The sequence below is a fragment of the Eulemur rufifrons genome, chromosome 28 (assembly GCF_041146395.1).
Source record: "Eulemur rufifrons isolate Redbay chromosome 28, OSU_ERuf_1, whole genome shotgun sequence".
Classification (NCBI taxonomy): Eukaryota; Metazoa; Chordata; class Mammalia; order Primates; family Lemuridae; genus Eulemur; species Eulemur rufifrons.
The window spans coordinates 61,897,428-61,913,594 of record NC_091010.1 but is presented as its reverse complement, the minus strand read 5'-3'; the positions used below and the strand labels follow the sequence as shown (position 1 = coordinate 61,913,594).

The following is a 16,167-nucleotide window of genomic DNA, read 5'->3' as shown; positions in this document are numbered from 1 at the left end:
CCATCTCCAGCCCTTTATATAAGGACACAAATACGATTCATGAGAGTGTTCCCCTCATGATGTGATCACCTCCCAAAGGTCCCACCTTCTGATACCATCACCTTGGGGAAGAGAATTTCAACACATGGATTTTAGGAGAATGCAAACATTCAGGACACAGCAGGAAGAAAAAAAAGCTAAAAAAAAAAAAAAAAACTCAATAAAATCTTCAGAGAGATAAGAAGGTTTGGAACAAAGAAACAAAATCAGTGTGCTACTGAAAGAAAGAAAGGAAAAAGGAAAAAAAGGGAAAAGAAAGAAAGAAAGCCCCACCTGGGGTTGGTGGCTCACACCTGTAACCCTAGCACTCTGAGAGGCCGAGGAAGGAGAATTGCTCAAGACCAGCCTGAGCAAGACTAAAACCCTGTCTCTACCAGAAATAGAAAAAATTAGCCAGATGTGGTGGCCTGTGCCTGTAGTCCCAGCTACTTGGGAGGCTGAGGCAGGAGATGGCTTGAGCCCAGGAATTTGAGGTTGCAGTGAGCTATGACAATGCCACAGCACTCTACCAAGGCAACAAAAAAAATAAATAATAAAAGAATAAAAGAAATATAAAAGCAAGATAAGAGAAAGTTAAAACTCAGTAGAAGGAAAGTAAATATGAGAAAATTTTCCAAAAAGTAAAGCAGAAAGATAAACAGATGGAAACTAGGAGGGAAAAAAACATAAGAAAATTGGAATACCAGGCAAGGAAATCCAATATCAGAATATTAAGAGTTGTGCTAAGAATAGAGACAGAGAAAATGCAAGGGAGAGAATCATAAAAGAAAAAAAAAAACTTTTTATTTCTAGAAATGAAGGATACCATTTTCCAGACTGAAAGCATTGAGTACCCAGCACAATAGTTGAAAGTGGACCTACACCAGAGCACTGGAACAAAGAGAAGATCTTAAAGGTCTCAGCAGGACAAAAACTGGTCAAACACTTCCAAAATATTTACCTCTCAAAGATACTTTCTATGAAAGCAATTAGAAGTGTGTTACCAAAATAAAGGAACAAACTAACAAAAATCTTTCTATGTGGGATACCAGAAACATGATATCCAACACAGGTATCGTAGGGGACTGCAAGCTATTGTAACAAAAAGACCCCAAAATACAATGGCTCAAACAAAATAGAAATTTATTCTTCACTCACAGAAGAGTACGTGTTGGTGACCAGCTTTTTGTCTTCAACAAGGGCTTCCAAGACTACTCCAGTTGTTGACATCTAAGCCAGCAAGAAGGGTCAGAGAAGTTCAGGGACAAATGTTTCATCTTTTTTTTTTTTTTTTTTTTTTTTTTTTTTGAGACAGAGTCTCACTTTGTTGCCCAGGCTAGAGTGAGTGCCGTGGCGTCAGCTTAGCTCACAGCAACCTCAGACTCCTCAGCTTAAGCGATCCTACTGCCTCAGCCTCCCGAGTAGCTGGGACTACAGGCATGCGCCACTATGCCCGGCTAATTTTTTCTATATAGATTTTTAGTTGTCCATATAATTTCTTTCTATTTTTAGTAGAGACGGGGTCTCGTTCTTGCTCAGGCTGGTCTCGAACTCCTGACCTTGAGCGATCCACCCGCCTCGGCCTCCCAGAGTGCTAGGATTACAGGCGTGAGCCACCACGCCCGGCCCAAATGTTTCATCTTAACAAGGAGAGAAGAAGTTGCACACATCACTTCTGTTCACATTCCACCAGTGAGAACTTCAACAGAAGGCAGTTCTAGGTGCAAGAAGAGCTGGGAAATACAGTCCCCACCTGGGTGGCCACATTCTAACCACATATAACTATGGGGGAAAGAAGACTTGCTGGGCAAACGACAATTGCCACCAAAGTCTGCCCCTCTGGCAACCAGATACCCAACCCTTCCCAGGCATAGAACCTATGTCTGTGTCCCTTACCAGAGGACGCATCCAGCTGCATCCAGCTTAAAAGTCCATGATCTTTGGGTATAGCTCAGCTCTTTCCATTGGATCTGGATGTGGCCTGTTGTGGTCTGTTGAATTATAAGACACCCAATAGACTACAGTGGAGCAAGAGCAGGGTAACTGCCATGAAGACCCCGTTGGAAAAAAGGAAGAATGGAAAACATACCAGTCACTTCCATAGAAATGATTGAATCCTGCTAGGCGTGAACTGAAAATGCCCCCTGCTCTGACGGTGGAGAATTTTCATGGTTAGTCTTGGCTGCTTCTGGTTGGCCCCCTGGAGATAACTCCCAGTCCTCAGTCCTCTGAGGCCCCAGCTTTGCCCTGGGTGGAGGGGGTGGGTTCCTGATCCAGGATCTTCCATAGCCATATCTAAAACAGCATTGGAAAGCATGTCCTCTTTGGGGGCTGTACTGTTTTCACAGCCCGGTTCCTAACTGGTACAAGTTTAGGGCCTAGGACTTGCTTTAAGGCTTGAACAGTTGCTGGCTTTTTCAGGCAAGACTCCTAGTGTTTTATTTCCAGTGAGTTCCAAGTTATTTACTTCCCCGTCTGATTCAAGATTGTTTTTCTCAGCCTAATGGAAGGTTAACTTAAGGCAATTTAAAACAATAGGCTCTGGTGGGAGAGCAACATCCTTAATCCAATCTTTGCCACGAGGCTGGATTCTTCATATTACCTGAGAAGTCTCAAAGGACCCTTGGAAATGCCTTTGAGCAAGAAATTTTACTTCCTTTGGTTTAAGTGCTAAATTGACTGGCTTTTCCCATCCTGTAAGGCTCTAATTTCTCCTATGCTGTCCAACCTGGTAGCTACCTGTGGCTATTGAGCCCTAGAAATGTGACTATCTGAATTGAGAGGTAAGTATAAAATACACACAGGATTTCAAAGACTTACTTAGTAAAAAAAAAAAAAAGTATCTTTTTTTTTTTTTTTTTTGAGACAGGGTCTTGCCCTGTCACCCAGACTAGAGTGCAGTGGTGGCATCAGAACTCACTGCAACCTTAAACTCCTGGTCTCAAGCAATTCTCCTGCCTCAGCCTCCCAAGTAGCTGAGACTACAGGTGCTCACCACCACATCCAGCTAATTTTTTCTATTTTTTTTTTTTTTTTTTTTTGTAGAGATGGGGTCTCGCTCTTGCTCAGGCTGGTCTGGAACTCCTGACCTCAAGTGATCCTCCTGCCTCAGCCTCCCAGAGTGCTAGGATTACAGGTGAGCCATCGTATCCTGCCTGATATCTTACTAATAATTTTTTAAGCGACAAGGCCTCATTCTGTCATCTAGGCTGGACTACAGTGGTATGACCACAGCTCACTGCAACATCAAAATCCTGGGCTCAAGTGATCCTCCCACTTCAGCCTCCCAAGTAGCTAAACACCACAGTAGCATGTCACCTTCCCCCCCCCCCCAGCTAATTGTTTTCTTTTTCTTTTTTCTTCTTTTCTTTTTCTTTTTTTAGTGACAGGGTCTCACTATGTTGCCCTGGCTGGTCTCAAACTCCTGGCCTCAAGTGATCCTCCACTTTCAGTCTCCCAAAGTGCTGGGATTTACAGGCATGAGCCACAATGCCTGGCTGGGTTAAATATTAAAATTAATGTTACTAGTTTATCTTTTTAAAATGTGACTACTGAAAACTTATAAATAATATATGAGGCTTACATAATGTTTCTGAGAAACTGAATATACAAACAGACAATGGCTAGACTATATTTAACAATCAAACTCTGACCCACAACCTTGGTAGCAATTGGCCCAAAAAGGTCAGTAATTGGTCAATGAGTGCCAACTTCCGTATTTTTTGCACCTGTCCCCACAAAAACCAGAAATAGTTAAGAAATTCCCCCAACTTTTTGTGTTTCTTGAGAAAGGATTAACAGCAAAGGACCACTTTGTTCTTTCATATTCCAAATAAGACCCAACTCCACCCTTCCTCTATGACATACTTATTTTATAAAACCTCAAATATTAACCCTCCTCTTTGAGATGTCCCTGAACAAATGCTCTCCCTATTGCAACAGCCTGAATAAAGTCATCTCTTTAATTGTCTGGGGCATTTTTTTCTTTCATATATCACCCACCCACTATTCAACCACTAAACTAGAGCCACACTTTCTGTTTGTTATGATAGCACCCCATTTCTGATACCAATTCATAAATTATTTAGAGTAATGCTAGCAGCTGTATAAAAAGACCTCAGAATGCAATAGTCATATAAAAATCCAGGTGTCTTTAACACAGGTCATTCTAGCCATCACTAGCCCATGCATCAGGAAGAAGGAAAGAACATATCCAGGGCCAAATCTCTTCCATTAAGAAATGGAAGTAGACGTTCCAGGCGTCTCACTCATTCACAGTTCGTTGGTAAGAACCTAATGACACAGCCCTACCTAGCTGCAAAGAAGGCTGGGAAATGTGGTCCCTCACTGGGCAACCACCCTCAGCTATATCTCTATAGCTGGGAAATGCAGTTCTTCACTTGGAAGAAAAGGAGAACAGATTTATTTTTTATTTATTTTTTTTTTTTTGAAATCTCAAGAAGAAAAAAGAGGAAAAGACAATCTTTAGGATAATGGGGTAGCAGATCCCAGGAAGACAATTTTGGACTGTAAGTAAGGGCAACCTTACTTTTGACCTTTGAAATAGGTCAAAAGGCTCTGGAAAAGATGTCCAACAAAAGGAAGTAGATGTAAGTTATGTGTCTAGATGTCTAGAGGTGACATTTAGGCAGTTTATGGGAGGGGTGCATTATTTATTCAGCAATGACTTATTGAGCACCTGTTATATGTCAGGCACTATTCTAGGTGTTGGGGCAAAAACAGCATACAAACACAAAAATCACTGCTTCAAGGATCTCTTATTATTTTCTTAAAATAGATGGATAATGGAGTAGATATTTTTTTTAGAGACAGGCTCTTGCTCTGTTCCCCAGGCTGGAGTGCAGTGGCGTGATCATAGCTCACGGCAGCCTTGAACTCCTGGGCTCAAGAGATCCTCTCACCTCGGCCTACCCAGTAGCTGGGACTACAGCATGTACCACCATGCCCAGTTAACATTTTTTCATTTTTTTTTAGAAGTGTGGGGGGGTCTTGCCATGTTGGCCAAGCTGGTCTCAAACTCCCAGGCTTAAATGATCCCCCCACCTCAGCCTCCCAAGTCTCTGGGATTATAGGAGTGAGCCATTGCACGTGCCCAAGAATCTTACAATCTAGTGGAAATTCTAGTGCACCTGGGGTTGATTAGTGATAAGTAAATGGAAAACTAGCAAATGTTTAAAAGAAACATTTGGCCCAAGGTGGGGGCAACTACTTTGAACTCTTTTGGCTGATTCTTTCAGTATTTCTATATTTCTAAATTAACATGATTCCATTGTCACTTCTGATTTTTCCTTTTTCTTCCCCTTTGCGTTATCTGTTGACTTCCCAGATGAAAGATGAGGATTTTGCTATTTTTGGTCTTCTTCATCCTTATCACATGTGAATGCTTCTCGGCCCCCTAGACTCCCAATATAGTATAATTATAATGTTGGCTAGATCAATATTTAAATTTTAACTTTATTATGAGTATTAATAGACAAATCATATAGTAAATTGTGATTATTTTAGTTTTTTTGTACAAGTTTTTGTTTTCAAGTTCTAGTGTAAATGTCATATTTTCAGGGAAGCCCTGAAGCATCTGTCCCTCACACCACAACCCCTTGCTTGGTCTTAGTCTATTTTGTGTTGCTGTAACAGACGAGATCGGGCACATTCAGAGTGGTATAGGCTGTAGATGTATTGCTGTAACAGAATATCACAGACTGGGTAATTTATAAAGAAAAGAAATTTATTTCTGATGGTTCTGGAGGCTGGGAAGTTCAATATTGAGGTGTCAGCATCTGACAAGGGGCTTCTTGCTGCGTCATCATTGGCAAAAGAGTGAGAGAGAGAGAGAGAGAGAGAACAGAGCTCACTTTTATAACAAACCCACTCTCACGATAACCAATCCACTCCTGTGGATCGAATGAATTAATTCATTCATGAGGGCAGAGCCCCCATGACCTAATCACCTCTTAAAGGTCCCACCTCTTAACACTGTTGCATTGGGGATTGAGTTTCCAACACACGAACTTTGGTGGACACATTCAAGCCGTAGCACCCGCTCAGTAGCATAGATGCCTCTGTTTGTTCCTCTTACAGAATTTCGCTTATTCTCAGCCAGCAGCTATTGTAAATGGATAATCATTTAGTTAGAAGTCTCCATAGTGGACTGTGTGTTCCACACTTCTTACACTGTGTGTAAGAAGTGCCCTCTCTAAGAGGATTGGAGCATCCTTATCTCTGAAGATGAAGGGGCACAAAGACGAATTTAATGCACAGGCCTTGCTAAGTTTTCCCCAGTTTACTACTCTTAGCTGACACCTTTTGTCCTATCACATTCTTCCACGAGGACGCTCTACTGCTCATCAAACCTAACATAAAAGCACTCAGCTTTAACCACTTCTTCAGATCTTCATTTCCTTATGAAGGCTCTGATTTCTTGTAAAGCTTATATGAAATAAATTTTTATGCTTTTCTCTTGTTAATCCGTCTTTTGTTACAGGGGCTTCAGCATAGAGTAGAAGGAAAAGATATTTTTCCTTCCCTACACTAGCCACTGCTGAATGGGTATCAATCTGCAATTTAGATAAAGCAAATATGAAATTATGATGATTTAAAAGCATTTTCATGTCTACATTTAATTTGCCTGTTACTAGCCATGAAGCTAAAATGCAGGATTTCCCTATACGATACCAGGAACTTGGCCACCCTCTCTGCTAAATGAATGAATGAATGGAGTGGTGGTAATGTCCTGGATTTGAAACTCTGTTTTTTCAACTCACCTAAACTTGTAAGAACCAGATGCACAATTTAGTGTGCCAATTAATTAATTTACAATGAGCCCAGGCATGGTGGCTCATGCCTGTAATCCTAGCACTCTGGGAGGCCGAGACAGGCGGATCGTTTGAGCTCAGGAGTTCGAGACCAGCCTGAGCGAAAGCGAGACCCTGTCTCTACTAAAAATAGAAAGAAATTATCTGGCCAACTAAAATATATATATATAAAATTAGCCGGGCATGGTGGCACATGCCTGTAGTCCCAGCTACTCGGGAGGCTAAGGCAGGAGGATTGCTTGAGCCCAGGAGTTTGAGGTTGCTGTGAGCTAGGCTGACGCCACGGCACTCTAGCCCAGGCAACAGAGTGAGACTCTATCTCAAAAAAAAAAAAAAAAAAAAAAAAAGATAATAATTTACAATGAGAAATACAAACTATTCTGCCCTGAAATAAACCACAATGTCACCTGAAAATATGCCATTTTGGCATAAAAATTATTAATAGAGCTGAAGGCAATTGAGAAGAAGTAGATACAGATGGTCCCTAACTTAACAATGATTCTATTTAAGACGTTTTGACTTCATGATGGTGTGGAACCAATACCCATTTAGTACAACCATTCTATTTTTCACTTTCAGTACAGTATTCAATAAATTACATGAAATATTCAATACTTTACTATAAAATAGGCTTTACGTTAGATGATTTGGCTAATATAAGTGTTCTGATCACATTTAAGGTAGGCTAGGATACGGTGTGATGTTTGGTAGGTGAGGTTTACTGGGGTGTCACCCCATCATATGTTGAGAAGCATCTGTACAAGAAAAGCTCCTTGCCCTTTCACTATCTGCTGAAAAGCAGGACATAAATTTTCAAAGGTGTCCCTCCTCCTCTCTCTAGCAGGAAGGACAAAAGTTAATCACCAATGGGAGCACTGCCTTTTGCCTGTAGTCTTGGCTAGTTGGGAGGCTGGGGGAGTAGAATCACTTGAGCATAGGAGTTTCCAGCCAGCCTGGGCAACACAGCAAGACCCTGTCTCTAAAAAAATAGAAAAAAATTAATCATCAGAGATAACTTTAGACCCTTATCAGCCCACAGATGGCACCAGAAAAATCCACACACCAAACTTTACTAACTAGCCTCGGTGTCTACCATTAGTTTCCCAGTATCTTTACCTTCCCACAGTTTGCCGCTTTCGGAAGCCTAAAACTGCATTCCTTTGTCCCGTCATTTCTCTACAAATTTATTGTTCTTTTTTGAAGATACTGTATAAACCCAAATTGTAAGCTACCTCTTTGATTTACTCTTCCTTGAGTTTTTCCCGTGTATATCTGTGATGTACATGTTACTCAACTTCTGTTTTCCTCTTGATGTCTGGCTTTGTTTTTAAGGGCTCCCCAGTGGAAACCCTAGAAGAGTAGGATTTTTCCTCTCCCTTCTTCCCCCAAGGAGGGCTTGAGATGCAGGTTCAGTGCTTGTTCTTCAGCTCCCCACTTTCTAGATGCCATTCAGATCATCTCCCTTCTGTTAACGTGCCCTTTTTCCAGCTGAGTAGATACATCTAGCTGATGAGACTGGGGTTTTCTTAGGTACATTGCAGGCCCAGCAGAAAGAGTTTCATTTTTGGACTTGGAAACTTCCCACATTTCCTCAGCAAGAAGTTGCTGTAGGGTTGACCTGTCCCGTGTTCATTCTCGAGGGTATCCTGGTCCGCATGTTGTGGAGGTACCTGCCACTGCTCCTCCACGGTTGCCAGCTTCTAGGCCGAAGCAGGCCGGGGTGTGTTTTCGCAGTCAGCAGCACAGGGCTGGGCCAGCGGTGAGTTTGTAAGCGCTCACCTCGCAATTAGGAACCAGTCCTCTGCTACGATGCCCGACGCGACTGCAAAGGGGGCGTGGGGGCTCTAAAAGTTCCCCTTATCTGAATGTATATATACCCCCCTTAGGGAGATCTTATCCAGCTGAGGGAAAGTCACCACAGGGGGTATCGGCAGGGCGCCATATAAAAGAGTTGCCACCAGGAAAAAAAAAAAAAAAGGCACGAAGAAGAGGTGGGTGGACACCAAAGGCGGCTTCACCCAGTAACAGTGCCCAGGGAGGACGCTGAGGTCTCTTTGAGCTTTTGCTTTTTGGCTGTTGTGCAAGGACTCGCACTATGAATTAATAAGCCGACTACAGGAGTTTCCCCTTCCACGCCTGCAAAGTATGACAAACAGCAACACGCCCACTCTGGTGCGCGACGCCAGTCTCCGCGCGGACAGCCTCCCGGCAGAAGCGCTTGCACTTCCTACTGCCCGTCTCTAAGATGGCGGCCGTTGCGTCGCGGCCCCGCCCCCGAGCCGGGCGGCCCGCCCCGCCTCCTCGCCGCGCGGGGCCGCGCAGCGCGCTCCCGCAGCCCCTCCCCACACGAGCTCCACCCAGGTCGCAGGCAGCGCGGTCGGCGGCGGCTGTTTCCCGCCATTGTGCGAAGTGGAGGCTGGGGGCTGCACGCGCCGCGCCTGACGGCCTCCAACAGCTCGGCCGCCGCCGCAGCCGCTGCTCCCTAAGGCACGCGGAGGCCGGGCGGCCCGCGCCCCGCTGTGCGTGGGAGGGTGCGGGCGAGAGGCGGCCGAGCCCCTGAGGAGAAGCTGGGCGCCGGCCACCCGGGCCGCGCCGACCCCGGCCCTCCGCGAAATGCCCTGTGGGGAGGACTGGCTCAGCCACCCGCTTGGGATCGTGCAGGGTTTCTTCGGTGAGTGGTGGCGTCGGGGGCGGGCCCGGCGGGCCGCCGAGTTAGCCGAGCCCCAGGGCCTGGCCCCGCCGCGCGGCCCCCACGCGGGACCATCTCGCGGGCTTTCGCGGCCCTAGACGGTTCCCGGAGCCGGGACAGCCCCTGCCCGGGCCGCGGCTGGCCGGGGCCACGGCAGGTGCCTCCCACCTGCCCGAGTCGCAGCTCGCGGCGTCCAAGGTTAGGTCGCGAGGACCGGGCTGTGATTGACGGCCTCGCCCCCGGTTCGTGGCACAGCCGGGGGCCCGAGCCCCGAGTACCGCGAACTCGGAGAGGTCCCTGAACCTCGGGGAGGGCTCGCGGAGCCGTGGGGAGGGAAAACCACTTCGCCTGTGGGAAACCGACAGGATATTTCAAAACTTCCGGTGTGTCGGGGGAGTGCTCGCTGGCTTGCACAGAAGTTAGCTCTAACTCCGGTATTACACAGAGCCTCTCTTTTAGAGATAAGATTTCACGTTGTAGCTTAATTTTTATGCTGGGATGACTTTAAGAACCCGTCTAGCCTGTATCTGCCTCTGTGCCAGAGCTAGCAAGAAACGAGCTACTGAAATGAGTTTCTACATAGAAAGAGCTGAGAATGCGACAGGCTAGTTTAGTAAATTTTAGTGGCAATTGTTTTTTTGTTTTCTTCTCTTTTTTGGTTTTTTACATTACCGTGGCCATGGGGAAGGTTGCAATTGTTATTGCTACTTTTCTGCTAAGGGTACATGAAGAAAAACTTAACACTTGTCGTTAACCGGACATTATGACAACCCCTCCCCCCTTCCCTGATGTCTTCTTGCGCTTAGGAGTGGTGGAGACAAACCCAACCCGAAATCACTGTGTTAGATCGCCATCGCCTGACTTGTCTGGAGCTTAATTAGAGTTGTAGAGGGGCCTTAACTCATTAACACTAGGGAGAAAAGCTAGTAAAAAGCCAAATAATCCTCAGCACCTGAAACTGATGGCATAAAATGCAGCTTGTTTCTTGTAGGTAAGCCTCTAGTGCTCACCCAGCAACTCTTTATTCATTTTACCTGTGATTCTAATTTGTGTATTTATATGGTTTCTCGGGCTGAAACTGAAGGCAGCACATGTTAGAAGAAAGCCTGGTTAGACATCCGGGTTGTAGCCAGTAAACACTGGCAACCTGATAGAGGGAATAAAAAGTTATGTATGTATTAAAAAACAAAACAAAAACAGGCAGATTCACTATATAGCAGTCAAGGGTGCTTTGGGAAAGTGGCATATATTCCTCCACTAAATCCTGGTAATTGATGTTCATAATACTGTGTGGGACTGATAATTGATGTTCAAGAAATGGCCCCTAAATGTCAAGTCAAGATTAAATTGTATTGGTTTAAGAGAGTACAGACATGTAGATACTTTTTAGGAAAAATTCTTCCAAAGTAAAAAGGGTTAGTGCTTAAAGGATTAAATTACTGATATTACAGAATTTATTTATGAGAAATACCCCATATCCTGGTCTTGGATAAATGAGATCATTTTATATTTGATATAGATACGAATGTATTTGTGTCAGATTTTGTCTCTTATGTGTATCATGCTAAGGGGCATATCTCATAGTACAGAAAAGTATAATTTGGTTATAAAATACTGGCTTTATAGTATTTTATAAGTTCTGCAGATCATTGTGGGAACCTGAAGCTTACTGATGTGTTTCTCACCCGAATGTCCTATTCTCAGGTTGTGTCTTACAGAGAAGTCATAATGTTGTTGTTAGAAGCTATTCTGAAGTACGGTATAAATTTTTGCTGTATTTTCCTATCACTGTGACTATACTGGATAGCTTGTAAAATGGCATTATAAGTATTTGTGCGATAAGTAAGTTAAATTTATAGACACTTTTTGGTTTAGTGGGAAATTATTTTAAATCTATTTTTTCCCCAGATAGAAGGGTAATGCATGTTTGTTGTACAAAAAAAAAAAAAATTCAGTAACATGTAACAGAATACAAAAGGCCTGTATAATCCTTCATTTTAAAGATAACTACTGTTTGGTTCATGGTTGTCCAATTTATTTTCTTTGCATATATTTAGACAGTTTTTTTTGAACTGAAAAATGCAATTTTGCTGTGTATATTATTCTAAAATATACATTTGTTAATACATCTTGAACATCTTTACAACTGAGGGGATTTTTTTCACATTCTTACTGTCTCTGTCATAGATCGTCATGTAAACTTATAAACCCTGTCATATTATTTTAGGTTAGATATCTCAGTCTAGAGCTGAGCTGTCTAATACAGTAGCCACTTGTAACTATTTAAATTTAAATTAATTAAAATTATACAAAATTAAAAGTTCATTTCCTCAGTGTTACCACATTTCAAGTGTTCAGTAGTTACATGTGGATAGGATGCTGTTGGACAGTACAGATACAGAATACTTCTCAGTCCTGTTGTACAGTGCTGATCTAGAGTACTTTCTGGTTTAGAATGTGATGCTAGTTTTTTTGCTAACCACGTGTTTACCAACTCTTCTTTCTCTTTTAGGTTCTGAATTCTGTCATGTTACCAGTTCTAGTTCTTAAGTATCTCTTGAATCTGTCCAGAGACCTTCATCTCCAACGCTACTGTCATAAATCAGGCCATTTTAGTCTCTTTCTTGAACGACTGGAAGAGCCTCTTAACTGGTCTCTTGCCTCTAGTCTTGCTTCTTTCTTCCACTCTGCACACTGGAATCAAGTCCTTTGATGACTTCTTGTTGCCGTTAATATCTGATCCAGGCCTTTTAGAGTGTTTTATGAAGCCCTTCTTGGCTCCATCCTTGCCTATGTCTCAGACTTCATCCCTGCATTCTCCCTCATATTCTCCATCCCAGCCATACTGAACTCGTTCAGTTCTTTGATTTTGAATCTCGTGTGTAGGCCTTTTGCACCTGCTGCTGCTTTTGCCTGGTTCTCCCTACCATCCCATGTCTGCTCCCCTGGCTAAATCGAAACTTTTCCTTTGGGAGCCTAAGTTAGGTACCAAGGTGGGTACCCCTTGCTCTGTGTTCCTGCAGGATCCTGTGTGTACCTGGAAATGAACCTGTAGAGTGCATTATTGAATTTCTTTGTTTCAAGGGTCCCTTTGCTAAATTTTGGCTCTGCGAATTCAAGGCCAGAATCTGCATGATTCACCATTATATCCTCATTGCCTAGCATATGCCTTGTACATTGAAAGTGCTCAGTGGACACTTGTTGAACAGAGGCAGTGGAAAGACTGATTAATCAGAAATGTAAATTGGGATGGTTACTATGACCACAAATCTTAAGTTTAGGACACTCCTGGTGGGCCTTATGTTGGTTCAGAGAATATGATCATACAGGGCATGAGTTACTTTCACATGTAAATCCTAATTCTTCTTGGTTCAGATAAGAAACTTTGAAATTCTGCAGGTGGCCAATCCTAGCTCTATGAATCATAATTCATCTTTGTGAACCAATCTGTGTTTTGAATTTATATCTGTCATATTACAGTTGTTCTTGTGTAAAATTTTTCCTGTGAACCTTTATAAAATGCCTCTAATGTTTCAGTTCTATTTTCTAACTGATTTTATATATAGAAATTGAGGTCCAAGGGCTTAAGTTTTAGGAATACTTACTTCAGTTCAGCAGATCTTTATTGGGCTCTATTATGTGTATAATGTTAATGGCTTAGTCCTCACAGTGAGTGTTCATTTACTGACCCATATCAAATTGCTTCCCTTAAATAAATGTAGGAACCTTAAATTAAAAAAAAAAAAAATTTTTGTACTCTATTTTTTCTTATAATCATTTTTTTCACCTAAGAAAGAAAATTTTCTTTCTTTGAATTAATAACTTCAATAAATAACTGATTTTAATTCAGAAGTAGGAGTGTTTATCAACTGATTTCTTTCACTGTTTTCTCTTTTGGATGTTGGTTGGACCAAGATGATTATTTTTGGTTGTATTTAAAGTTCTTTGGTTGTATCCGATAGAACTAGACTAGCTCATGCAAAAACACAGTGTTTTGTGGAGGAGGGCAGGGTGGAGTATTTTATCACCAGCATTTTAGAAAATTTAAAGCAATAATAAAATGAACTAAAAGTTGGTCTGCTTTGTATTATCAAATTCACACCCTTATTGTATGTGTCCAGCTTTGATCTCTCCTACCACCCTGTCCTTGATAGGCCACTGAAAAAAGTAATTTATTAATTTTTTAAAGTTTTATTTTTTAGAAACAGGCGTCTCACTATGTTGCCCAGGCTGGTCTCAAACTCCTGGGCTCAAGTGATTCTCCTGCCTCAGCCTCCTGAGTAGCTGGGATTACAGGTGTAAGCCACTGCATTTGGCTCAAAAAAGTAATTTATATTAAGACTATAGACCCCAAAGGCAGAGAGAGTGGTTGGGTATTCTAAGAGACTGAGTGAGTGGACTGAGGACTGGAAAGCTAGCAGGAATCCAAGCAACTCTTCTCAGTTTTTCTCTTAAGCTACATTCATCTCTGCACACTAACTTTCTCTTTCTTTTTTTTTTTTTTTGAGACAGAGTCTCACTCTGTTGCCTGGGCTAGAGTGCCGTGGCATCAGCCTAGCTCACAGAAACCTCAAACTCCTGGGCTCAAGCAATCCTACTGCCTCAGCCTCCTGAGAAGCTGGGACTACGGGCATGCGCCACCATGCCCAGCTAATTTTTTCTATATATTTTTAGTTGTCCAGCTAATTTCTTTCTATTTTTAGACCAGCTCAGGCTGGTCTCGAACTCCTGAGCTCAAATAATCCTCCCTCCCGTCTCGGCCTCCCAGAGTGCTAGGATTACAGGCATGAGCCACTGCACCGGGCCTAACTTTGTCTTTATCCATTCTGTAGCTACTGAATTCACTCATTCTCAGTTCCAATCCACATTAGCTAGCATCTTTATATCTTTATTCTTTTTTTTTTTTTTTTTTTTTTTTTTGAGACAGGGGGACATCATCATAACTTACTGCAACCTCAAACTCCTGGGCTCAAGGTCTCCTCTTGCCTCAGCGTCCCAAGGAGCTGGGACTGCAGGCACATAACACCACGCCTAGCTAATGTTTTTTATTTTTTGTAGAGATGAGATCTTGCTATTGCCCAGGCTGATCTCAAACTCTTGGGTCACGTGATCCTCCTGCCTTGGCCTCCCAAAGTGCTAGGATTACAGGTGTGAGCCACCATGCCCACCCTCATTTTTTTTTAATGACTGAACATAACATTCTGTTTTATGTTTATATACCACATTTTGCTTATTCATTCGCTGTTGAACACTTGGGTTATTTCCAGTTTTTGTGGTTTTTTTTTTTCCTTTTTTTGGATGCAGAGACTTACTCTGTCACCCAGGCTTGAGTACAGTGGCACAATGATAGTTCACTGCAGCCTCCAACTGCATCAGGGAATCCTCCTGTCTTAGCCTCCCTAGGACTACAGGTACATGCCACCATGCCTGCTAATCTTTAAAATTTTTTTGTAGAGACAGGGTCTCACTGTGTCGCTCAAGCTAGTCTTGAACCTCCTGGCCTGAAGCAGTCCTCCTGCCTCAGCCTCCCAAAGTGCTGGAATTACAGATGTGAGCCACGGCACCTGGCCTATTTCTACTTTTTAGCTATTGTGAATAGTGCTGCTATAAATATTCGTGTACAAGTTTTTGTGTGAATATATGTTTTCAGTTCTCTCTGGAATTTACTTAGAGTTGGGATTGCTGGATCATATGATAATTTTATGTTTAACTTTTTGAGGAACTCTACCAGTCTTTTCCATAGTGGCTGCACCATTTTCCATTTCCACTAGCAATCCACATCCTCTACAGTTTCTCCATCTTCTCTCCAACACTTGTTATTTTCTGCTGTTTTGTTAGTTATAGCCATTCTACTGGGTGTGAGGTGGTATCTCATTTTTAAGTTTCATCTGCCTAATAATTAATGATATTAGCATCTTACTGTGCACATTGATCATTTTTAACATAGAGCTTTCTTAGAGAATGTCTGTTCAAATTCTTTGCAAATTTTTAAATTTTTTTTTATTGTTGAGTTATAAGAATTTTTTATATATTCTGAATTTTAGACCTTTACCATATGTGACTTGCAAATATTCTCTCCCACTTTGTGGGTTCTTTTCATGCTCTTGATAGTATTCCTTTGCATGAAAGTTTTTTTTGTTTGTTTGTTTGTTTGTTTTAATTTTTTTTTTTTCTTTTGAGACAGAGTCTCGCTCTGTTGCCCAGGCTAGAGTGAGTGCCATGGCGTCAGCCTAGCTCACAGCAACCTCAAACTCCTGGGCTTAAGCAATCCCACTGTCTCAGCCTCCCAAGTAGCTGGGACTACAGGCATGTGCCACCATGCCCGGCTAATTTTTTCTATATATATTTTTAGTTGGCCAGATAATTTCTTTCTATTTTTAGTAGAGACAGGGTCTCACTCTTGGTCAGGCTGGTCTCGAACTCCTGACCTCGAGCGATCCACCCGCCTTGGCCTCCCAGAGTGCTAGGATTACAGGCGTGAGCCACCGCGCCCGGCCTGCATGGAAGTTTTTAATTTTGATGAAGTTCATTTTATTTTTGCTTATGCTTTTGGTGCCATATTTAAAAAAAACATTGCCTAATCCAAGGTCTCTAACATTTATGCCTATGTTTCTTCTAAGAATTTTA

At 42.5% G+C, this 16,167-nt stretch overlaps 1 protein-coding gene across 3 annotated transcripts in view; it reads left to right on the top strand.

The window, feature by feature from the left end:
- Window positions 1-3,128: 3,128 nt before the first annotated feature.
- MCMBP (minichromosome maintenance complex binding protein) overlaps window positions 3,129-16,167 on the top strand; it is a 48,633-nt gene continuing 35,594 nt past the window's right edge. For 2 of the 3 annotated variants that reach the window (XM_069461156.1, XM_069461155.1), the window contains exon 1: window positions 9,219-9,522. In XM_069461156.1, the coding sequence (XP_069317257.1) occupies window positions 9,465-9,522 (58 nt within the window). In that variant the 5' untranslated portion in view covers window positions 9,219-9,464. Of the gene's footprint in view, window positions 3,155-9,218; window positions 9,523-16,167 lie in introns of those variants that run through there. The other variant, XM_069461157.1, reaches the window with a different exon arrangement.